The sequence below is a fragment of the Strix uralensis genome, chromosome 5 (genome assembly GCF_047716275.1).
Source record: "Strix uralensis isolate ZFMK-TIS-50842 chromosome 5, bStrUra1, whole genome shotgun sequence".
Lineage (NCBI taxonomy): Eukaryota > Metazoa > Chordata > Aves > Strigiformes > Strigidae > Strix > Strix uralensis.
In genome coordinates, this window is record NC_133976.1 from 57,440,237 (window position 1) to 57,465,433 (window position 25,197).

Here is a 25,197-nt window from a genome sequence, read left to right on the forward strand (position 1 = left end):
TGCCTGGGCCCGGGCCCTGTTCCTGTCCCACTCTGCAGATGAGACTCTACCTGCTTTTTCTGGAGAAGCTTCTTGCTGTACAAAACCACCATGGCCACCCCCCCACTGCCCAGCCCTCCTTTCTGCCAGCCCCTCACACTTTGCTAAGGGCCCTCCTCCTGCAGTGTCCCTTCACCCCCTAGTTTTGAGTATCTCTTGCTTTTCTGGGGCTCTGCTGCGTGCTGAACTTTGGGGAGGGCTGGCAGCAGGGGGGCAAGTGCCACTGCTGGCAGCACAACTGCTCCCACCCCGGCCGCTGCTCAGCCTTGGGGCCAGGGCTGAGGCGCTGTGGTGCCAGCACAGAAATGGGGTCATAATTATCAAATGGCAGAAATGGATTAAATCTAGTCCAGGCCCTGTCAAAAAAGAGATCCAAAGCCCAGCACTCTCCCAAGATGCAGTTTATTTACAAACCCACCGAATAAAGGAAAGTAAGAATCTAGTGTCATTTCATGAGTAGTTTGTGCTCACAGACAAGCGCTTTCAGTAGAAAGTCACAGACTCCATACCCAGAGCCACCACCACAAAGCAGCAATTCTCCACTCCTGACCTGCGTCCCTGCTGCTGCCGCAGGGCAAGAAGGACGAGTCAGTCTCCCTGAGCCAGCTCCAACCCGAACCCCATCCTGAGCTACAACGGTGCCAAAATATACACGTTCCTGGAGTTAATTTACAGCTTTTTGGTTAATAGTAAAAATCATCTAGAGACTAAAATGACAGCATGAAACACTCTTGTTTAGGGGAGAGGTGATTTTTGTCTGCTCCCAAAGGAGACAGGCCCATCCCCTAAAGCTGTTACAGCAGTAACAGGCTGGTGCAGTCAGGCACCTCTTGTCCACACCCCATGCCAGTGCCAGGGAGGCAGGATGAGGTTGATGCTGGTTCCCCCTTCTCAGCCCTAGCTCTAGGTCAGAGGAACTTGTCCAAGTGCTTCAGGTTTTGCCATCCCCCTCCCCGGCAGGGGCCAGCCCTTGGCTGGCACAGGGCCAGCTGTGCTCTCCCTGCTCCCCTGCAGCAATGAGTCTCACCAGCCCGATTCCACTTGCACCCGCAGTGCTGTCTACCAACGGCACCAGCTCTCATGGATCAAAGCCACCCCATGAGGGCTGCCTTGTCCCCAGAGCAACAGCAGCAGACACGCTCGCACATGCACGCAGCTGCTGGCCTGTGGAGCAGTGTGTGAGGGGCTGCAGGCCAGGCCGCTCCCTCTGGCACCGGCAGGGAGGCAGGGCTGGGGCAAGCAGAAGATGGGGGGGGGCAGACATGGGGAAGGCTGGGAAGGGACATCTGGTTTTGTAGCCAGAACACATTTGTCCCTTTGCAGCATCACCCTTGACCACCACCTCCCATGGGTCTGCAGCTTGGCCTCTTGGTGCTGCTGCCATCTGTCCCAGGTGGCCTGGCAGCCCCCCCCGAAGGGGATTTTGTCACAGATACAAGTGGGTGGGGTGGGGGGAGGGCATGGGGTGAGACATGAGGGGGGGTAGGGTAAAAGAATGTGCGCCATTGAGAAGGTTCCCCAGGATGGGGTGGGGTGGGGGTCACCCATCTATGTCCCAGCTGAAGAGATGGTGCTTCACGAGCATGTCCTGCACCCCTTCCTTCAGCGGCTTCTTCTCCTTCTCCTGCAGGATGACACAGAGACCCGGGTCAGTGCCCTGCACCCAGAGAAGGGGAGGTTGCGTCTGCAGGCAGAGCCCGAGCATGCCGAGGTCTCCGGCACCCAGACAGAGCAGCCTCCTGCACTTCCCACCTTCGCGCAGCTGAGACAGGGAGAGGCCCTGCGTTTGGAGAGCACCGGGGAAGGGAGGGGCACCCCCTTTCCCCCTGCCCCAGCTGGGCAGGGGCGGGCAGCATCCTCTGCCAGCACTGCCACACAGCTCCTGCACGCAGCCTGCCCTGGCAGGGCGAGCTGCCCCATCCATAGCCTCTCAGGAGGCAGAGGATGGGCTGGAGCGCAAAGCTGGGAGTGGGAGGTGGCAAGCGAAGGCCCTGGCTGAGGAAGAGAATGAGAGATGCCACCTACTCACCTCCCTCTTTATTGGCAGCTCCCAGTCCTGAGAGAGGCTGAAGGCAAATTTGCAGAGGACTCTGCAATGGAAGAGAGCGGTATAACACCCCCACAGCTCCAGATCACACTCCCAGCCTGTGCCCACAACTGCTGCCCCCAGGCACACAACTGCACCCACTCCTCAACTTGGCCCAGCACGCCACTACGTTTACAAGGATGAAATTCCTTGTTTGTTAGTGTTGAAAGGGCAGCACCAGTCATTCATTCCCCGCTTCCCCCTTCCTCTTTGGGTTTCACATCCTGCCAGGCCCAGGCTGGAAAGAGGAGCTTGAAGATGCGACTCAAGTGCAACCCCTACAGAACCTGGCCCAGCATCGCAGGGAGGCACGGGCAGCCCCGGGCTCTGCCAGACCGCAGGCACACGGGGCTGAGGGCTGCACGCAGCTGGCAAGGGCAGGTTGCAGGTTCCTCTCCCGAAAGCAGTCCCCTGCCAGTAGCACCTCAGAGTTTCTGCACACACACACACCCCCCCCCCCACTCCCTGGAGTAAGAGAAGCGTCCTGACCCCCATGCACACGTGCCGCATGTGGGTGGCACACGGAGGTCCCTCACTGCACCTGGCTCTAAGCAGGAACTGCAGGCACAGCCTCAGCCCTGCCCCTAGGACAGGGACACAGCTCAGACCTCCTGGCAGCAAGCTCATCAGTCCTTCAGGCTCAGGGGAAACTGCTGCGGGGGTCTCCTCCAACTCCTGCAGCAGTGAGGGAGCTGGGGCCCTCCCCACAGGAAGCTGGCTGTGAGGAATATGGCTTAAGCCTCTGCTCCTGCTCCACACAAACCCGGGCCCAGCCATGACCCAGTCCTGCTTGGTCCTTCAGCGGTGCTGAACCAGCACCGCCCCCACGCTGTGAGAAAAGGGACACGGCAGCACAGAGGTGGAGGGGACTCCCTCCCTCCCATTCTGCAGCAGCACAAGGAGAACAGGGCACCCTGAGGTGTGCGCACACAGGCCTGCTCCTGGCTACAGGTGCTCCCACTGGGGCTGGAGGCAACCGGGTGGCACAGACAAAAGCCAGTTCCCACAGGATGGCAGCAGCAGCAGGGCTGGAGCAGTGGTGTGGTGGGTTTGCTCTGTGGCTCCCTGGGACTGGACGTGGCTTTGCAAAGCACAGGAGGGCCAGGAGCATGTGGCATGGGTGTGCACCCTGGGCTCCAAGTGATGTGCTTTGTGCGAGCTCAGGCACTAAAGCCGCGTTTAGCCCGACATCGCTCCCTCGCTTAACCAGGAGTCAGACGGTGAGCGACTCCTTCCTGGCCAGTGACAGTCAGTCTCCCTAGCACATTCCCTGCTTGGACTCATGGTGGCTGGCAGAGGACCTGGGGAGTAAGGGGATGGAAAAAGGCAGTCTCTCCATCAGAGTAGGTGCAGGGCATAGCAGGAGGCTGCTGACAGGCAGGCAGAGGCTGCCTGCTTGTCACAACAGCTCCCCAGGAGCCAAGCTCTGCTCTTGGATCAGGCAGGCACAGTGCAACGCATTAAACTGTCTAGACAGTTGCTGCTGCCTCAGCACACAGAAGGAAATCTCTGCAGTGGGGATGTCTGGGCAGCCCGTGCTGCTACTCACTGGAGAGGGCCACCTCCTGCAGAGGAGGAGGAAATCCATTCCAGACCCTGGGGAGGCCCATGGGGACAGACTCACCTCAGTTCACATTTGATCTGCACCCAGCCAGGACTTCGGAGGAACGACCAAGGATGGAACCACTTCTCCACAGTCTGCAGGCTTGAGCACAGCACCTCCAGCCACAAATGCAGCACCTGCTCGCTGCGGCAATGGGGTGGAGGCACGTTACTTGGCTGAACCCAAGGAAAGAAGCCCCGTCCCTTTGGGATAGTCTATTTTCAGCCCAAGCTTTGACCCCAATCCACAGTCTTATCCCCAGTGGGAACAGGATAACCCAGGAAACTTGTGTGAGCCACTCCATGTCCTAAGGGCTACTTCGTCCAGTCAGGAGCCAGGCCAGCATGATGAACAAGAAAGGAGCAGGTCCCACTCAGTGGTTGCAGTGGATAGATTGAAACAACTGCTGCCCTTGAGCCCGCTCTGCCCCCTCCCAAGCTCCTTGCACACAGCGCTGGGGGTATCAGGACCAGATGACTCACTTGAGTCCAACGCAGATGAGGGAACGAAGCTTCACGTCCATCTGTGCATGTGCAGCATCGTGCGTCATGTTCACAGCCTGAACCGCCTGCAGGGAGGAAAGATGTGGTTACCACCTTCTCACCTGAGCCTTAGGCTGGGCAGCTATTTTAGTAACACAGCCAGATGCTACCCTCCCCGGAGCTCCCCACCCTCACCCAGTGCCACTTGCTCACATCAGAGGGGCCCAGACTTTCTGATGGCTTCACTCTGCCTTTTCCCAGGCACCTGGTGTCTCTACTCCTTCCCATCAGGGAAAGTCTGGGAGACTCGAGGACCTCCTTAGAGATGGGCATGACCCCCCAGGGGAAACTTCCCCCCACCGGGCGCTGGGCTCTGGCGGGGCTGGGGGCAGCACTCACCCGGTAAAGCAGCTCCTCTGGAGTGAGGACTTTTCCGTCTTCATCGAGCCTGCAAAGATCACAGCACAGACCTAGCTAGCTCTGGAGCCACCCCGGGCACATGCAGACCTTTCCCCCTCCACACCCTAACAGCTCTCTTGCTACTGCTGAGCCCACAGGTGATCCTGCAGCCATGAGAGAGCAAGACACAGCCCCAGAAGCGAACATGGGAGCCTGGGGAAGGGGACAAGAGCCACTGTCAGCCCCATAGTGCGCACAGGCACAGCAGCCTGCCGACACCACCCTCAGAGGAGGATGGGGCAGACTGTCTCCACCTTCCCAGCAGCAGTTTGATAAGCGTGCAGGTGTAGGGCACAGACCCAGCCGCTTGGTGTGAATAAAGTGGCCTTACCTGTAAGTCTTGCAGAGCACAAGGCGAGAATACACAGAGTCAAAGTCCCGTTCCACTTCCCGACTGGCAGCCTAGTAGGGCAGAGGGACAGTCAGTACCCTCTGTCCTACAGCCCCCTCACCCAAGTCCTCTGTCAACACAGCCCCACGGAGGGAACTGAGACATCTCACCTCTTCAATGAACAGCCAGGGATGGCAGGGCCCTCCCAGCAGAGATGGCTTCTTCAATCCATGTTCAAATATGGATTTCAAGGCTGGACACAGCGTCCCTCGCACCAAGTCTGTCACCCCTTCTGTGACCGAGTCATCTCCAGCGATGGAGTACTGAGGAACATGAAAAGCCAGCTCTCAGCATAGTAGTGGCAAGGGTGCAGAGCATGGAGGTGGTCCACCTGCAGCTTCTCTGCACAGACCTCTTCCACTCCCAGGTGCCCACCAGTCCCTCCCTTCCTTAACCCCTTATGCTCTTGCTGGCTCTTGCATAAGGCACCATGTTCAGTGCTACTCCCCATGGATTTGTCAGGACACCAAGACCTTTGTGCTTAGGTGGTTCCCAGGAGACCACACAGGTGACCCCAGCACCATCCTGGCAGCATTCAGCATGTAGGAAATGTTGCAGTTTGGTGTGATGCTGGCTGAGCAGGTAAGGAGAGGGACTTGAACTGAGGGTCTCTGGGACTCTGTAAGCTGCTAAAAGTCAAGACATGGGGATAGATAGGAAGTCCCAGGTCAGCTGATACAACACTTCGAGGTATCACCCTGCCTCGCTGTTAACACGAAGGATATTCCCAAATTAGGATGAGTGGGATCCTCTCTATTTTCACAGTTGGGAGGAGAACTGCTCAGCAGTACAGGGTGTGTTTACACACAGAGAGGTGATCTGCATCTAAGGAACCAGCCCTGAGAAGGGGGTGAGGAAACAAGTGAGATGTCAGCTCTAAGGGCTTCTCCTGGGGGTCTCAGGTCAGCCTTTGAGACCTTCCTTCCTCACTCTCCAAACGCTGAGGAGGAGGGGGAGAACAGGGCCTTCTCTCCACTTCCCCTGCAAATTGGCTAGGCCAGCAGCTGACTATGTTAGTCTCCTATCCGTCACCCCAGCCTTGGGGCCACGGAGAGGTATATGCTCTCACCACTGCTGGTTGCGAGAGGAACCGAGACAGAGTGCCTCCTTCGACACAGCTGCTTGGGGAGAACCACTGTGGTGACCACAAAGCACGAGCAGGATCCACAGGCACAGCCTCAAAGGAGGAAGAGAGCACAGGCAGCGGGGAGCAGGCAAAAACGCCGCTCACAGGATCCTCCTGCGTACTTGCCTGCTGCTTTCTCAGCTTTCCCGAAGTTCATCTCCAGGGCCCTTGCAAGCCCAGGCATCACACTCAGCTACCCCCTGCAGCCCTCTAGGGCCCCCATTCTCCATTCGGTCAGCACGAGGAAGTTGAGCAAACAGGTTCAGGAAGATAAGCTGCCTGATCACATCACTAAGCGCTCAACAGCCAGAGAGAGCAAACAGATTCAGGAGGCAAATATACGGCTGTTTTCAATTACATTTTTTCAGTTATGACAGGACTCTTTTTACGTTGGGTTTTTTTTGTTGTTGTGGGGCTTTTTAATTACCTCTTTACTCCGCTCATCCAAGATCTCCACAAATTTTGCAGGAAACCAACCTACAAAGAGTGGACAAAGAGGTGAGCCTGACACAGACACCGAGAAACCCCTACGCAGACAAGACCAGAGCCCAGTGGAAGTTGAGAATAAATCAGAGTTCACAGGGTCCAACCCCAAAGAAGGAAACAAGCAGCCTCAATCACAAGAATTAAGGCAACTGCAAGAGGAAGCCTATTCCAGGACACTGCTCCCAAGCAGCAGAGATGACATGCACCCAATCATCCTGTGACAGGAGGAAGGAGCCTAAATTTGCTGTTTGCAAGAAGTAACCAGGTAGCTGCACCACTGCTCTCATACCCTCCTTTAACATTTCCCTTGTCCCTGGCAGATGCTCTGGGTGACTGGCAAAGCCTTTGCTGCAAATGTGCCAGAGCAGTTGCTGTGGAAGAATGGATGCTCTGCCTCTGGCCCCCCTCCCCACAGTGCAATCCATCTTGCTCTCACCTCTCAGTCCATTCAGCTCTCCCACCCAACAGTGCTCATCCTTCTGGGAAATGATCTGAAAAACAGAGTGGGAAACACTGGTTGAAGAGTGCAGTGCGAGGAGGGCTACAGCTGCTCGGTTGTGTGTGCACAATGAGGAACTGTTTTATTCTCGGCTGCTTTGCTAATGTTCTCTTCTCACCTGGCCCAGGGCCTTCAAGTGCAAAAAGCAACTGCAAATGCAATGTTACCCCTGCTTTCCCCAATTTCAGATGGGATGCTCACAGCTAAAACACAAATGGATGCTTTTACAGTCTTACCACAGCTTAGTGTACAGTGTTAAACTGGCACCCAGGTTGGACCAAATCCATCTTTTGCTCAGCTGCATGGCACCTAGGAAAGGGACTTGGTGGTTGCACTGAGAATGACCCACAAGACAACACTCACAGGAACATACTGCCGCATTCCCAGGCAGTCCCCAGAAATGCCAGCTGCTTCCCCTGGACTCCTAACTGGGCTCTGAGCTGATCTCCTCCCTTCTTTCCCTGAAGAAGAGGCAAAGCAGTGTCCCAAACAAGTTGGGTCTGTATGGGCCTGCCCTGGTCCCCATCTCATAGGCTGACGCACCGTAATGATGTCATTCTTGCGGAAGCCCAGCTCATCGTCGTCGTGGCGCTCAAAGTCCAGCAATGCCTTGGCTCGTCGTCGTCGGTTGCGGGAACAGGCCACATAGTTCTCGTGGTCCCGCTGGTGGCTCTCCATGCTGTAGTCTGGAGTCAGATCCTAGCATGCATGTGGATGATGAGCAAAGAGGAATGAAAAGCAACAGATGACTCCCAGCTGATCTGACACAGCTTGCATGCCCCTGTTCCCAAACCTGTTCCTGCTCCTAGCAGGCAGAAAACCTCCCAGCAGAGCCCTCCTCCACCAAGGATGGGTTGAGCAACCCTCATCCTCCACCCATTACACCTGGCACATCCTTTCTCAAGTCTGCACTCCAGGAGCATTTGAACAGCCCTGTCCTGTGGTGGACACTCAACACTCATGCCCAGAGCACAGAGCAGTGCAGATCCAGCTGTTCCCACTCACAATGCTGCAGTTCTTGGGATCCACACACTGGAAGTGCCGTGCCACCTGGAGAATGGCCTCGCGCAGGTCGGCCACCAGCTCCGTCTGCTTGATGTTCTTGGCTTTCAGTGCCTCCAGATCATCATCCCCTGGGGGAGCCCACACAGCCAGGGGGAAGGCAAGGAAAGGAAAACAGGTATGAGGTATTTATTTTTTTGTTAACATTAGAAATCATTGATTCTACAGAAGTCAAAAGAGTCTGACATTAGAAGTGCCTACACTAAGGCAGGTACTTACTGCCAATCTATTCAATAATGTAAATAACCAATACCAATTTGACTGTCTCAAGTTTCAAGGAGCTGGTATTTCAAACCACATATGGAACTGGAATATGTAAACTTTGATTTGTCTGGACAACCAAGGTACTGCATACTACTTTAGAGAAGTGTTTACGCAGTATATAGACAGCTGAATGGTGGGACACAAAACAGAGGAACTTTCAAAAATTCTCTTCAACTGAAATTCTCTTGAAACTGAAACAGCTGTTGGTTGAACTACTTCTGATTTTTGCATACCTCACAGGCTGAGAGCATATTCTTCACTGAGTCTTGAAAAAGATTTGAAAAACCAAGACAGCCCACTTTCCCATGTCTGTCTAGAAGTCAGAGCCATGAGAGAAAAGCCACCAACTACTTAAGACCTCCACCTCCCTAAGAGCCAGATTTCAGAGGTTTTGGGTGTATAGAGATGGTCATAAGTACAAAGTAAAAGTTACCAAAGCATCTTTCCACTGTCACTAATTCCCCCAGGAGTTCTAACAGCCTATCTCTATTAATTTATGCAGAGAGATACCTAAAGGAAATGGATTCTTTAGACAGTTAACGTATCTGAATGCCTTAAACATTGGGTACATGATCTTTGGGAACAATGAACCATTGGCTTCTTTTTCTAAAAAAAATCAGTTTGTTTTAAATTCAAAGTGTATTTTCATACATCTATTTTTGCTCTCTCCCTAATATACTGAAGATGTGGTAGCTTGATTAACAAAATCAACATTTAAAACAATGTATTTTTCACTGAACTCCAATTTTCATACAAACACAGCTTTTATGCAAGACCAAGTAAATCACTGGCTAGCAAATTGGTACTCTGCTTATCTTCTAACAGCATTATAGAAACTAGTATGAGTGAAGTGTGGCCCGAGCTATACAGCTGCTGCAACAGCTACGTACACATGAAGCTTCTGCTTATTGAAAAGTGATTAACAGTATCTTTTAATCATAAGTGATCCTAATTAAAAAGACCAAAACTTTAAGAACACAAATAAAAGCACAAAACTAGATTGAAAGTTATTTTTATAATTGTTTTCTGTTTGCTAAACTAAATGATTAACGAATCAGACACACTGAGCTTAAGAGAAAGCTGAACTTTGCTTCTGGGCTAGAAAAATTGTAGGGCACACTTACTCCCAGTCCAAGCAATGAAAATTAACGAAACCTCCTCCTCGGTGGCCAGGGGTAGGAAACAGAGCACGTAAGAATTTTCACTACAGATTCAGAGGTACAAAGATTGTAAATAGATAGGTGATCACACAGACGGCGGGGATTCCCAGAAAACTGATGTTGCTAAAACAGAATGTGACTAAAGAAGAAACTACTCAACCACAGCCACACTAGCTCTCATTTGTAAATGAGACTGCCCTCATTTACATAGATCACTGATTCTTTTTGTCATCATTCAGTCCCTTCTGGCCAAAATACTGTGCTCATCCCTCTGTACTCAGATCAATCCTGTCCAAACACAAGCAGGAGATATGGGACGCAAGTTCCACACCCTCCCTCCTTAGAACATACATGATACAGAGGAAAGCAACTGGGGTTTCCACCAGATTCACCTCATTGCACCCGACATGCCTGCATGTACATTTCCAAAACAGGAAACCAGTGCCTGATCAGCCACATGTGAGAAGGCTCTATTTTGAGCCTGCAAAGACTGACTAGCTGCACAGTTGTGCAGAGGAGGATTAGCTCTCCTGCATTTCCTTGTTGCAATGCCCATCCAACAGGAAAAGGGCAACATGCACATCTTATTCTCTGCCATACTAGCTTTTGCTGCTTCTTCTTTCTATTCCTTCATTAGAAATCTGGTCCAACTCCTTGAATTTCAGCTAGCAAAAGCCCTGGCCAACCCGATCTAGCATGAACAAGAGTCTGGCTTTGACCAGGAAAGGTTGGGCTACAGACATCTACAGGTCCCTTCCAAACAGTGCTCCTGTGACTGTATGACTCCTGTCCAAGTCACTACTAAATCTGTATTCACTCTAAGGAAGAAGAATTAAGTTCTGAGTAAGTTCTTGACAACTGGGCTCTGGACAGGGCTTTGAGTAACCTGGTCTAGTGGAAGGTGTCCCTGCCCATGGCAGGGGGGTTGGATCTAGATGATCTTTAAGATCCCTTCCAACCCAAACCGTGCTATGATTCTTGCTCCCATCCAGACAAGGGCTATGTACCAGCTCTACACAATAACTACCACAGGCAGCAGACTTCACAGTTAAGGTTATTTGACAGTTCCCAGTATAAGGTGAATTGATCACATCCAAGCCTTCCTTCCCCTTACTTGGGCTGAAATTTCCATTCTGGTCATCTGCTGCAGGATGATAACTTCTCTATTTTAACCAGTGTTTTAATCACTAAGAATATTAGGTAAAAACCATGACAGTCACTGTACAGAAACCCCACTATAATGTGAAAACGCTATTAATTATCTCAGTTCTACTACTGATACATTTTGAAGCATGAACTTAAAATTTATGTTTGTGTATGGATATCACTATCACTTTCATAAAGCTACTCAAACTTGGCCAAGGAGACTCTGAAACACAAGAAGGCTGTATTTGGCAGCTGCCAGTTCAGTCTGTACTGAAGGACAACATTACATAAAAGAGGTCTGAGTTTAGGTTGCACAAGCAACTTTCCTCCATTTCTTCACTTTTGCATGCTTGCCTTTACAGCTTCATTGGTCTTCTACCATAACTTTTATATGTAACGGTGTACGTGCTTGTAGCAAGCCTGTGACAATATATCAGTTTCCCGGAGAACACCAGAAAAGCTCTCCTCTGAAAAGACCAGTAAAACCCAGTTTTAAATTTATTTGGGCCATTTCAACCACAACAGGAACACTATTTGAACCCTGTAAATTCAGTATGTTGTCTTGCTCCGGAAAAACAATTTCTGTGGTGAGATGTAGCAATTTCAAGAAAGCTAACCAGTTGCAATGAAGGTGATGACAGTGAGGCTTACAATAGAAAGGGCTATTATGGAGTCACAGAAGCAAGTTACTGTTAAACCCATGCAAAACCTATTCTGACACTGTGCTTTCTGGACATACGCTAGCTTAGCTCATAAGCGAAGAAAATTAACACAAAAGGGTTCACAACATCGAACTCTCACAGTAAGAGGGAACATCAGTGATGTTTGCATTTATAAATTTTAATGAGTGATACATTGGACCATAATACCCTGTCTCAGATCTTTAGAGATGATCCTGAACTGAGCAAAGCCTGTGGACTGCATATAGCCTGCCAGAAAATGTCTTTTACCTGTTGGTCAGTGCAAGGAAGACATTACAGCTGGGATGAGCTGCAGCCCACTGTTAGTCAACATGTAAGGACTAACTATCTAACCTAAAATTCACTTTATGAGCTCAGACCAAAGCAAGTGGAAAACTGCACTTCTTTACTCTCACCCTTCAGTTCTGGATCCCTTGTCTCCTCTTCCCCTGTCCCAGTGTTTCCCTGATTTGCTCACTTCCCTCCCTCCCAGGCTGCTATATCCATCAGCACCACGCGAAAGGCACAGGATTGTCCTTACCAAAAAGCAGAGAGGTGATGCCAGATTTCCTGCGCTGAGTCCTGCGTCGCACAATCTGAGGGAGAGGGAAGAGAGAGAACAAAGTGCACACATTAGGACAGATTTCAGAAATAAAATAAAAGCAGTCGTCCACACAAGTCAGCTCTGGGCAAGGGGTCCTGACACCTACCACTGGAAGGGGCAAGCAAGTGAACTGGCAATTTTAAACAGGAGTTGTTCTAGTTCTAATGCAATGAACCAGCTCTACTGCTTGATCTGCTCCATGTGCAATAAGTTATTTATAGCTCAATTATTATGAAAGCATAACCGAAGTTCAAGAACCAACCATGATTCTAGTGAGTAATTTTAGTTCTAATCCTACTTGTTGCCAAAAGCAGTTCTACATGTAACTACATAAAAATTTCTAAGTGGATGCTTATTACATTTTAGAATTACAGGAGTGTCTTATGCACACAGACAAGCATCTATCTTCCACACACGCTTGACAAACAGGAGCTACTACATCTGTAACTGCAGGCTGTAGTCCAAGATTAAACACAGGTGCATTTTTTATTCAGCTTCTCAAAGGCTGCTGCTGTTTTCTGACTCTAGCCTCCAGAGTTATTTTAGTGTATCAGTTTCTTACTAATGGATTAACTCCAGTTTCTACTCTGCATGCTCTAAGCAAACTCTGCCAAAAGCATATGCTGTTTCTTTTAGTTTCCATTAATAAAATGCATCACTTTCCATCATAACACTCATTAATGATAATTACAATCAATGTCAATATCCCTTTCACTTGAGGATTTATCAACCAGGACAGATCTGGCATCATTTCATTAGTTCAGACCTCCCTTTCACTTCCCAATACCTTTTATTCACTGGATGACACAGTCATCCTGGAGCCAAAATCCTCTCAGACAGGAGGACCTCTTGCTCACAAAGAGCAATTGGGAGGGAACACGTAAGGGAACAGTAAAAATGGACCAGCAGAGGCAGATGGGATTCTGTGCACTCACTTTGGATAAATTGTTGACAGTAGTGCTGGAGTTGAGCAGCTGCCCTTGGTCAGCAATGAGGTAGGCCAAGTGTTTGCGACGCTGTGTCTCCACCGTCACATCTGTCAGAGAGCCAGCCACGCGCATGGCCTCCCGCAGCAACACGTCTGCATCTTCAATCTGACTGGGGATGTCCGAGAGCGTGTTGAAGATTGAGGCAGAGTTCTCAGATTGGATTAGCTCATCTTCCTGCAACGATGCAGTCATTTTGCCACACAGAACAGTGAGCATGACAGCTATGCTCTGCGGGCTGCTAGATGCAATTTTACATTCAGTGTACAGCCTGATGGAATAGATAATTCCATTAAAACTTCAGTAGAAAGAGTCCAAGCTACCTATGGGAGGGGAACAGAATCTTTTACTACTCTACTGCACTGCAATCTGCCCCCAGAATTCTAGCTGGCATGTTTTTGAATCACAGCATCCATCACTGAAATGAAATCAAATCAGCTAGGAAAGACAAAACAGAAGCTTATTCTGCACCCACCGCAGACTAGGCACACCACGGATCTTGCTAGAGACAAGGGAATGGAAGCTGCTCAGTCTCACACACTACAGAGCACCTACTGTGTCAAACTGTGCTCCACCTTCCCCTTACTCCCAGCAGGCTCACCCTTGCCCTTCACACAGCAAGCTAAACCACAAAATTAATTTTTGCATAAAAAGGAAAAGATCGGGCAGTTAAACGTAAGCCAGCCAAATCAAACGTAGTTAGGACAATGCTAATCTCTTGGAGCATTCAACAGCACCATCAAAAGCTTCCCACATGACCACAACCTCAGCTTTGTACCTCTGCTCAGAGTTGGTGCAAAATCTGTAAGTATCTTGGTTTAGGTAAGAGGGACGCTCAGGTTGGGATCTAGACTGAACAGAGGGGGGCAGCTGAGGGGTTTAATTATGAGGGAACAAATAAGGTAGGCAGGGGAAACAGCAATTCCTGAATCCTGTAAAGCGCCTTGGAAGTTCTTCCCAGCCCCCAGTTCTGAGGAAGGCAGGAAGTTGTTTTCCCGAGCACATTCCCAAACCACACAGAGGAAGTGGATACAAAACCTTCTTGCCCCTAAAACTCAGAATTAAACACTAAAGTACTATAAAGGAGGAAGAGGAGGTGAGAATTACCTTCATACTGAGCATGCCCAAAGTGAGCTGGAACAGCACCAGAGAGCCCTGGTAGAAGAAGAGGTCCCAAATACGCAGCAGCAGCTTGATGTGGACAACACTAGCGAAAGAGGTGAGGAACCAGTGCAAGGTGATCAAGGAGAGCTCTGTGAATAGACACAGAAAAGAAACATGACAAGGGAAGTCAGCCAACCAGTGAAGATGGACTCTCCTAAGCGCTCTCCTCCCAGCTCGAAGATGACCACGCACTGCCTCCAGGGTCAGGAGGTTTTCTCTTAGCCCTGTTGCTCTCCCTTTGTGAAAAAAAAGCAACAATTTTTGTCTGCATGTCACCCTGGCAAGAAAAGCTATGGTTTCCAGGGCACACTTTTACCGATGTCATGCTCTTGGAGCAGCTTGTCCAGGCGGGGCAAGTACTGCACGATGAGCTGTCGCAGGACACGCTGGTCAGTCTGCACACCCATCAGGGTGGTGCTGAAGTAGGAGGCAGGAACCAGTTCCTCGATGATAGCGCACATCATCCAGAAGGCATCTTCCTCCTCCAAGAAGAGCAGCAGGGAGGCAGCCACCTAGGATTTTGAAGGAAAGAGAACTTCATGTCCTAAGAGGAGCAGAACTCTCCCCCCCACTTCCTTCATGGAGAGATGGACCAGTATCTAAGTGACCAACATCTTCCTTCCTTCACAGCAGCTCTCCTGCAGTCTCCCACTGAAGTGATTTCATCTCAGTGTAATGCCTGTCCCTCTCCAACAGATGGACTGAATTCTTTCACATCTTTGGACACATGGTGCTACTCTGCTCTCCCTTCCCTAGGAAAAACATTCCATGTGGAAGGGATTTCCCTTCAGCTCAGGAGGCAATAGTGTCTGGCAGCACTGCCTCAAATCACTTGCCCCAGCATAGCCACCACAGACAAAACAATCCCTATCATAAAGACACTCTGAAAGCAGGTTACCATGCCAGTGCCTTGGCAATATCCAATCTCTGGGTAGAGCCAGGCAAGTCCCCGTAGTATCCTGCGTAGCCGTGGCACCCCGATGCTGTTCATGTTGGAGAAGCAGGCGTTGCTGGGCATCGTGCGGAGCAAGTCCTTTTCAATCTGTGAGACAGCCATAAGGAAGGACAGGGTCAGCTAACAGCATCTGAACAATTGCCTTCTGCTCTCTGCATTTCCCCAGGGCCTCTTGCCTGAGGGAACTCTGCTTCCCCACACTCACGCATTAAGTCCCTAGGCACCAAAGAAGATGGCCCTGTCCAAGCACCTGGGTTCAGTTTAACAGCCTTCACTGTTAAAGTGACATGTGGGAAAATGCCAGTGCATACGGTGACTCAGCCCCTAGCTTCACCACTGAGACTAGTAGGCATACTAGTTGAGAATTTCATCTGCTTGGATTTCAAGCAAGGCTTCCCAACAAACCCATCCCAGACAGAAACCAACAACCTGACCACATCTATGACAGGGGACTTGGAGGTGAACAGCCCACAGATCTCCCTTGGGTAGTGTTGTTCCTCCTTCCAATCATTTTGAACCTAGCTTTGTAGTGAGAGATGAATATGTGCACAGCTCAGTTCCTTTTGCCATGGCCTTTGCCTCCTCCCACAAAAGGAGAGGTCAGAGGAAGAGAGAAAACACTCTGTAACAGTCTTGTTGGTGTTCAGAGACTTTGTATTTGAGAGAACAAAGACAGTCCCTGGAGGCAGCTGCCACTACCTCAACAGAGGTGCATCTGTCAGTCTTTCACCTTTCACCTCCCTCAATGAATATTAGGATGTTTGATAAGATGTTGTTTTCTAGCCTGCAGGTAGCATGGGTCCAACCCCTTCCCTGCTGTCCTAGGAAGGAGGGGAGCTGCACAGTTGCTGTTCCAACAAAACAAAGGAGAAATATGCCCAACAGGATTAAGCTTTAGCAGGATTCAACCACATATGTCCTCTCAACTGTCCCTGCTGCAGGTGTTAGGCAGACACCCCTTCCTCCTCACACAGCAAATCTTGGCCTCCTCCCCACTCCCTTGCACCCAGTCAGCACTAGGCAGTATCTCCTACCTGTTTGGCAGCAATGGTTTCATCGTTAGAGCTGTTTTTCACGATATCCCGATATGACATCTCTGAATTCCTCTTCTTCTGCAAGGCCCCTGACAAGCGCATCCACAGCTGGGGGGACAAGGTACACAGAGATAGGAAGAGTCACTAGGACAGCCACAGAAAGCCATAATCTGGCACCCTCTCAACCAAGAGAAAGTCTCACTCCACTGCCTCTTACTCCAGGCAGGAGAGCCTGCCCATGACAGGAAGCACTCTTACCTGTGGCCTCATGCTGTGCGGGATGCCAGCTAGCACCAGGGAGCGCAGCTTGTCTGAATGTGGTAGGGTGACCTCAATTTTGTCCCAGGTGAGGTCACCCACGTCATGGTTATGTGTGAATTCCAGATGAGCCTGCCACTTGAGTCTCTGCTGTGGCTCCTCTGTCAGTGGGACCCCCAGAAGCTTGCTGGAGTTTGGCTCAGCACCATCTGCCTCAGCAGAGGAAGGAGAATGAAATGGAGGCAAGTGAGAGGGAACAGGAGAGGGAACAAACACTGGGCAGGGTGGGAAGTAGGAAGGCCATCTGAAGAAAGCACATTAAAGTCTTCCATCCAGAGCATGGAAAGGCAAAGCTTGGTTTCTAACACTCTTCTCCATGCAGAAATTTTATGGTCATAAGCAAAAGGCACTGGGGCCTTGAGAACTAAGAAGCTGCCGGCAGGCTTCTAGTCATTACTTACTCACGATTTAGAGCAGTGTGGCTGGAATTAAACAAGACCCTGGCAGCAGTCATCCTGCTGGGTTTTGTAAGGATCTGTAAATCAGGCTGCCAAAAGCATAGCAAGCCTCAGAGGTGGAAAGCAGAAGCTCTATGCTCATGCAAGTAATGAGGTACAAAATGTTAACTTTGGGGATATTTAATCACCAAAAAAGCTTTAATAAGGACATTTCAAAATTCACAATGAGAGATCACCTTAACCTGAGGCTGGCTTTCCAAAATAGATACTTTAGCACAAGTAGTACAAGTTTGACGTAAGGCACTCTGTCCTTCACCATATAACACATCCCAACAACGCAGTCCAAATCCTTCTGATGACTTTATAATGCACAAGTCTATCAAATGTTCTGGCTGAAGAAAATAGCTGTGTTCTGTCCTCATCTCCTGGTCACTGCTTCAGAGAGGATCCTCTATGACTCAAGGTGCTTCAGGGTACACATGCAAGTAACTTCTGCCCTTGCACTGTACGGCCTGAGCCCTGGAAATGTTCTCTCAGAGCACATAAAGCAATTCCTACATCCCCCATTCATTTCTCTTCCTCTCTGCAAAGGCAGCCAGCTGTTGTAGTTCAATGCCCAGCTGCCATAGCTCTCCACATCTCCTATTTTGTTGCCTGCCTCCATATCTTGCAGAAAAAATAGGATGTGGGTTCTTCCCCTACAATTTGTCCTACACTTTACCAAGCTGCTGGCATGGGCAGCACTTTACTGCTGCCACTCACCTTGGTCGCAAGTTTTTCAACAGATGGCACGTCACTGTGCCTGCTACCAGTGCTTACAGTGCTAGTGAACACAACAGAGACCCCACTGTGAACTGGGAAAGTTGCCCTTCCCCAGCATGCAGCTGTGAAGGGACACGGTAACTTCCTCTTAACTTTTCTCTCTCTTATCCATGGCACAAGCATAAGAGAATAGAAATGACTCTGCTGAACAGTCTATGCTTCAGACTGGCCATAAGGCCAGCACGTCTAACACACTTAATTACAATGGTAGGATACAGAAAGATGATGACAGGTGGGTAGACAAGACCTAGTACAGAATGGTTACAAAATCACCCTGCCATACTCAGAAGCATGGGAAAGGCTGGACACAGGACACAATGGAAGGGGGAGGGAAGGGACTGGTTGTACCTTCCTTATCAACTCGGAAACCGAATTCATCATAGTAGAACTCTGGCTGCTCGATGGATTCTTCCTTCTGCAAGACATGAGGAAGGAGAACAGATGCTTTCACCAGTTCAGCACTGAACAGAGACATGTGGATACTGCCCTATCCCACCGCTGTCCACACTGTGCCCTCTGAGCAACTAATCTCCTTGCCCTGTTAGTTTTAATGCCTCTCACCATAATTCCCGGCTGGGGAGGTGTTGCATGCCATTCCCATTTTGACTTCTCCATGGAAGTTGTGAAGCCCTCTGCCTTCACACCCACACTGATTTTCCCAGCAATTGTTTTTCCAGCAGAGCATGAGCACACCATCAGATCAAGATCAGAACTTCCCACCTGGAGGGGCACGCAGCCTTCCTCATGGACTGAGGAATCCACACACACCAGATAAAGTGGTCTTTACTGTCTGCATCTCTAATACACAGTGGTCCTCTGTTACCCCTGCACATACACACTGCAAATACAGCTCCCTGCGTTGCTCCATCCCCTGCCTGTTGCTTTCGGATTTTTTCTGAAAGACAGCAGGCAAAACCAGGATTTGCACCTGTGAAGCAAACCCAAATTATAAGCCAAAGGAAATTAAGGTCCATGACCCAAATCTCAATTTTCCTCATCTGTGCTCATGGTTGGCATTGGGGAATACACACTGGAGGTTACAACCAGACTTTTTTAAGGAGTGAAAACCTACCCTTTCCTGCAAGCCCACCTGCCCCTCCTGTGGGATCTCTCGCAAGCATTGCACCCAGGCAGCACCCAAGAGGTGTGTTTCTAGCATAGCTCCACAGTAAGATTTAATCTGCTTCATGGGGCTCAACTGCCTTCAGCAAACACTGCGGCTAAATTATGAAATTCCATGGCTGCTTCCTTCCTTCCTGCTCTGCCCACCTGGTGACAAACCTTGAGGCTAGCATTTCCTGCTATGCACAAGCCATCCAGAGTAGCTTGATGATGACAGAGACTCTCTGAGGGTGGCAACATTTTTACAGTGGAGCAATAGTTGCAAAACAGCAGGGCAATAATTCACACAAGTTTCTTTGTGCTCTGCAAGATCCTGTTGCAAGAGTCATGATGCAGCCACAAAACACGTGAAGTTTAAGTAGCAAACAAGCATCCACAACTGAACCACTGAAGGAAAAGTGCACCTCTCCCTCCTTTTCCCTGTGGCTTTCAGAGAACACCAGAAATCACCAGGGTCCCTTTTACTTCTGTGCAGAGCCAGAGAACACCCCCTCCCTGCACCACACTGTACCTGTGTGTATTTTGCCAGGATCTCCTGAGGCCAAATGCTGGGAGTGAGTGCTGAGAAGGGACCCCCAGCAGAGGGAGTGTGATGGCCTAAACAGAAAGAGATCAACATATTGCAGTGAAAACCTAGAAGGACTCCCTTGGAAGACACACACTCGATACAGACTGTTCCACCAAGGGAAGGACTCACTCAGCAGTTTGTTGCTGCTCTAGACATTGAGGCAGCTCCCACTTCACCAAGGAAGCAAGTACTTTCAGATGGTTTTGTCCCTTATTACTAAGCAAAAGAAGCAGAAAGGCCAAATGAAGTTCCCTCTAAGAAAGGGACTTTTAGGGAAGAAAATAGTTTCATGGCATCATGTGATCTTTCTTCTGCTTGGAAAAGAAGTGTGATCAGTGCCAAGCCAGGGGAACTATTATCAAAAAAAAATTATTATGGAGAAGTAAATGCCTCCTATGGAGGCACTGCCCCCAGCACCAGCAGCACTGAAACTTTGTCACCCAGGCACCAAAATGGGCAGAGCCCTCAGCAAGATGCTCAGCTGCTCCTTTTGCTCCAGAAGGGCTGGGATATTGCCAGACCATGTACAGAGAGCTGCAGCAATGAAAGTAGGCCTAACATCTTGGTCTTTTGTGTTCAAGGTAAGCACCTTTCCAGTCTTAGGTAGCGTCCCACTAAATAGCTTCCCTTGGAATAAAAGCAGACATAAGTTTTGCAATTAAAGCTGTTAAGCATGTCCCAGGTCTTCCACTATGCACATCACCAGGACAAAGGTTTACTTGGCTTTGAAGTATAGTCTCCCCCAGGGTTATATGCCCTGAAATAACCAGCCAGATCAGGAAGAAAGGTTTAGACAAAAACATGGGATGGAGAGTTGGCCACTGTAGGAGGAGGAGACCTAGTTTTAGTAAAGCTTATATCTCAGTAGTCCACAGTCAAACTCCAGTAATTCTTCAGCCTTTCTGACTGCTCTAGATCTACCACTGCACAGCAAAAATCTCTCATGATTGTAAAGTGAGCCACTCACTTCGGGGCAAATCTTGGGAGGAGACCAGCACCAAGAAAATCTTATGAAAAATGGTGAAGGCAAACTATATTTCAACCTCCTTTTCCCTCCATGCTCAATGGCTGAAGCAGCTTCTGCAGGCTTCAGCACAGGGTTAAAGAAGGAACTGAGCTCACCCTGAGTGAAAAGATAGCTGGGTCACAAAGAGTGGGGTGATTTCCTCTCCTCCAATTTGACCAGACAGTATGTTAATGTAAAGAATGGCTCTTGGAACCGGTAACTTTCTTTTACTAAATTGCAGCTAAAGAAAGAAGATACTGTGTTCATTTTTGTCAGCTCACCTGACATTGCGCTAGGTAAAGCGGAGTAGCAGAGGCTGTCAGCAGGTCCAGAAATGCTGTTCTCAGAGGTGAGAGGTCACTACCCTGTTATAAAAATAAGAAAAAAATTAAAAAAAAATGCGTGATGAGAGAATTCAATTAGCATCTAAGAACATGGTGGGGGACAGACAGACCCCGCACACACAACTTCTCCCCAGGAAAACTAAATCCCTTAGTATCTAAGTTCCCTCACAGGAAAATTAAATTCCAGAGACTGGAATTTCCTCTTGGTTTCATACCTACGCATCAGCTAGAAAGAGCACACTGTCATTTACCAAATTCCTCGTGACAGTAACAGCATTGCTGATTCAGAGAATGTCAAAAAACAAGTCAACTTTCATCACCTTTGCCATTACATATTGTGAATCCTGTGTTTAATTATGAGTACTAAAAAACCACACTATACATCATCATTCTCTCAATACAATGTCCATGGAGAAGGGACTGGAATGGTGAAGAAGGTTTAAGGGGGTATCATTAGATGCAATAAGCCTGAAAGATCTTCGGAGTAGTATCACAAACCACAGGAGCAAGTGTATTATGCTGTGGAATACAGCTCCCTGAAGGGAGCTGGGGAAGCTTCTGACAAGGATTTTCTGTGATGAACTGGGCTATGATGTGGACAACATGCTCTCGAGTACCTCTGCAATGAGCCAGGATCCTCTAATTCAGATGATGAAACAGCCTGCATAGCTCCCCTCCTTACCTTCCTGATACCAGTTCACAGCAGATTTTTATAGGGGTTTTCCAGGAAAACAATGGAATAGTTCAGTAAACAAAGAGAGATATTTTGGACTTTAAGATCAACCTTATAACTCTGTGTGTGGGAGACAGCAAGAGCCACCTCCACCAAGCAGATAAGGCCAGTGCTGGGATGTATCAGTCACTCGAACTTATTGGGAAAGAACCTGGGAGAAACTAACATTTGCATGTCTGGGATGGGTTTTCCAGCTTCTCCTTTTCAGTAAAGTTACTTATGACTGCAAACCACTAAAAGAAGGAACTTCAGGGATTCATCCAGCAGGCCCTGTCCAGGTTGTTCATAGGACTCAATAGTACAAGGTTCTATTGCCTTTGCATCTCAGGGAGCTTTCTAGTGAGTACTTGCAGCCTGTAAGTGGCTTGCCACACCACTCCAAGATAAGCAGCTGTAAAACACTGCAGAAGCATAAAAAGCATCTGTGTCTGAGAACACAAATGATAAGGCTTCTTCCTCCCAGATTTAAACAGTTTTCTGCATGAGAAAGGCTGGCATGGGTGAACAGACACTGATCTTCTGACACCAACTCTCAGGGGAAAAAAAACCCAAACAAACCAAAAACCAACCAAAAAAGAGGTCCAGCTTTTGTTTCTGAGAAGTAATGTTATCCACACAATAGCCAGTTGCTTACCCACGAATTCTGTAAACATTTTCCTATTCTTCCCATTACTCCAGCCCCCTTACTCTCTTAGCACCAACTCTTCCCTCAATAGCTGCAGACATAACAAAATTTACAAAATGAGGTCACACTCATTTTACATGGGAACACACACAATATGCACACCAAGCTGGTAAATCTGCTGACAACACTTATTCCCCTTTCAACATCACCGTGAATGTATTTTGATGCTTTTTTTTCCAGGCTTATCACTGCCCTGTTCTTGAGGCTGCAATATATCCTTCTCCCCTGCCCTCTTCCAGCCCAGTTTCCAGTAACTTTTATTGGGAATGCAGTCAGTGTTTCAGCCACGTGGTACTTCTGCCATGATTCTTGATTCTCATTACCTGTTCTCTGAATCCACGCCCAGTGCCCCAAGCATGTGAGCAGGGATCCCCCTAGGTCATTATTAACCTTCATCGCATGCACAATCACTGCTGAACTAACCTGCTACAGAGGAGCCGGGCCGGTGTGTTAGGCACATAGATGAGAAAAGACCCCATAACAAGAGAATTAACCACCGTGCTTGGGAAGCAGGGCAGCAGGAGTGCTGAGGCCGAAAGTCCCTCCTCATCCCAGGACAGGTGTAGCAGAGGGGAACACCTCCCCTTGTCCACGTCATCTCACGCTGGCCTCCGCCTTGCTGGAGATCACTCCCCTGCCTGCTGCCTGCCCTCCTGTCCCTGACATTAGAGCACTGAACTTGGTGGGCAGGTTCTTCCTGAACCTGGTTCCTATAGAAACCTTCCTGCAAGCACCCATCTGGGACAGGGCCCAGAGAGAGGGTAAGAGGCGCTCACCTTGCTGCTGGCACCAGGTCGTGCAGGAGGGCAGGGTGGGGAGTGTGAATCACACCAAGAGAAGGCTCCTGCTGCGGCACAAGGAGGTGGTGCGCTGGGACTAACCCACTGAGCCAGATGTCTCCAAGAGAAGGTCCTGAGGCCACTACACCAGCCCTGTAGGTCTTCATCACCCTGCTTTCTCCCCATTCCCACTCTATCTCCAGTAAAGCATCACAAGATCCAGGAGGAAGGCTTCCTTGGCACAGCCAGGCACCACCCAGTGCAAGCCAGGAGGAGGATATCTGGCATATGGGATTGATATAGTAAATTGTTTACTTTGACCGATGTATATAAACCTAAAGCAACTCTCAAACTCTTCTAGCCAGGAGACAGCAAGCAACAACAGGCAGTCCCATGAAGCCTGTGAAACTGCATGCATGAAATTGCTACAGCTAACTTAGCTGTGTTATTTGCACAGCACACACTTCTGAAAACTAGTAACAATAAGGGATACAAAGGAAAAAGCACATCAGATCCAACAAATATTAATGACAACTCCTAAACCCTCAGAACTCTAAAATTAAAACCAGTTTTCACCCATGCATTAAGAAGCATTTCCCATGTTTAAAGGCAATTTAAGTTTCCTATACAAAACAATTTTGGTGACCCAACAGGTAGTGTTCACACTTTGACAGAAATGCATTTTCTGTTAAAATGCAAATGGTACCTGTTACTTGCAGCTTTACTTTTTGAGTTCAGACTCTAAAACAAATCACACAACCACTGATTCCGGCCTGCTAGAACACAACTATAATGACAGTGTGTGTACCTGAAAAAGAAGGCTGCAAGGGAAGCATGGAGTCAGCAGCTGGTACAGCTATCTGAAGCACTCCAGCTGCAATGCCTTTGTCAGAGTTGCAAATACACACCACATAGGATTATATCCAATTAGTTTCTTTTCCAGTGTAGGTGTCCTTTAGAAATTGATGTGTGAAAAGGGGACCTGCAAATTTACTTCCACTTGGCAATATGAAGCCTCCTCTGGACACACGTGCTCTTCTGCACAGCTGTAATATGAGATATTTCAATTACCTGGCTTCTTGCAAACACCAGATAACAATCTCCTGCTGCCTATGTTTTACTTGCTTGGCCTCTTTTGCCATGTGATCTCCACTTAAGCCTGCTGTGGTAGTGCCTGGATATGCTGTCCGGAGCCTTTCAGTAGGATCTTCATTTTGGGACAGATAATCCTGCCCAGGAGTGTTATTCCCCTGCTGATTTTAGCAACAAAAAAAGTAAGAATCCACCAAAAAAAGCACCATACCTCTATCATACAGACTGTGCAGATGATGAACATTTTACAAAGTAATGGTTTTTTTGTATGCTGAAAACATTACAACTAGTAACTGTGCAGGAGCCGTCAGTGACATCATCAGAAGGACAAGCCTAATTCTTTCTAGAATGATTTTCATCCACTGTCATAGGAACAGTGTGTACAATGCTTCCTCTGAGAGTAAGCTAGCATGGGGAAAAAACTCTGCTTTCCACTATGCTTAATTTGAATATGAAGCAACACTTCATGCAGTACATCCCACTGCCACCTCTGGACTGACAGCTGGTTTCCACTGCTCTCTATTCTCTCTTCCATTATTAAAAAAATGTATGTTTTGGAAGAGAGAAAAGTGATTGTAAACTCACAGTACTCATCCGGAGGCCATGCACTTAGGTGTAGTTCTAGAAGCCTCTTCCAGCTCAGCTTTTAAAATCCCATGTAGATTGCAAGCAATTTAACATTTAAACCGACTCTTCCTCCCTCAGAAATCAGACAAAAATCAGACTCTGCACTGAACCAGGCAGTTCATTTCTGTCCTATCACAATGGAAAGTTTGGTTTTCCTAATTAAAATCCTGACTTGCTCAGTGAAATGCACAAGGGGAGCTCTCAGAGGAAGCCCTTTTCCTACCCTTCCCCCATCAGTTTCTCCCTCGGGTCAGGCAAAGGCATATCCTGGAGCTGCAAATGCCATTAGTCCCACAAGTCAATATTTGCTTTGCACATATACATTCAGAAGAAAACTCCAGCTTCACAAACAAGTAGGTAAGTGAACAAAGCACAGCCACACACTTGACCAAGAGATGGACAAGATGCAACTAATTTCTGTCCCTCACACCCTGACAGCCTGGCTTTTTAAGAGATGCAGAATCCCATGTAGACACT

The 25,197-nt window shown here is 48.8% G+C and overlaps 1 protein-coding gene across 4 annotated transcripts in view; it reads right to left on the reverse strand.

Moving 5' to 3' along the window:
- Positions 1–425: 425 nt before the first annotated feature.
- SGSM3 (small G protein signaling modulator 3) overlaps positions 426–25,197 on the reverse strand; it is a 30,904-nt gene continuing 6,132 nt past the window's right edge. For 2 of the 4 annotated variants that reach the window (XM_074871102.1, XM_074871103.1), the window contains 21 exons: positions 20,742–20,825; positions 19,398–19,483; positions 18,113–18,179; positions 16,485–16,693; positions 16,227–16,334; positions 15,136–15,279; positions 14,554–14,749; positions 14,181–14,326; positions 13,023–13,250; positions 12,025–12,079; positions 8,177–8,304; positions 7,715–7,870; positions 7,109–7,163; positions 6,614–6,663; positions 5,171–5,323; positions 5,001–5,071; positions 4,610–4,658; positions 4,211–4,296; positions 3,750–3,872; positions 2,069–2,129; positions 426–1,663 (listed from right to left, as the gene is read on the reverse strand). In XM_074871102.1, the coding sequence (XP_074727203.1) occupies positions 1,580–1,663; positions 2,069–2,129; positions 3,750–3,872; positions 4,211–4,296; positions 4,610–4,658; positions 5,001–5,071; positions 5,171–5,323; positions 6,614–6,663; positions 7,109–7,163; positions 7,715–7,870; positions 8,177–8,304; positions 12,025–12,079; positions 13,023–13,250; positions 14,181–14,326; positions 14,554–14,749; positions 15,136–15,279; positions 16,227–16,334; positions 16,485–16,693; positions 18,113–18,179; positions 19,398–19,483; positions 20,742–20,748 (2,262 nt within the window). In that variant the 5' untranslated portion in view covers positions 20,749–20,825 and the 3' untranslated portion in view covers positions 426–1,579. Of the gene's footprint in view, positions 1,664–2,068; positions 2,130–3,749; positions 3,873–4,210; positions 4,297–4,609; positions 4,659–5,000; positions 5,072–5,170; positions 5,324–6,613; positions 6,664–7,108; positions 7,164–7,714; positions 7,871–8,176; positions 8,305–12,024; positions 12,080–13,022; positions 13,251–14,180; positions 14,327–14,553; positions 14,750–15,135; positions 15,280–16,226; positions 16,335–16,484; positions 16,694–18,112; positions 18,180–19,397; positions 19,484–20,741; positions 20,826–22,645; positions 22,668–22,998; positions 23,013–25,197 lie in introns of those variants that run through there. The other 2 variants (XM_074871104.1, XM_074871105.1) reach the window with 2 other exon arrangements.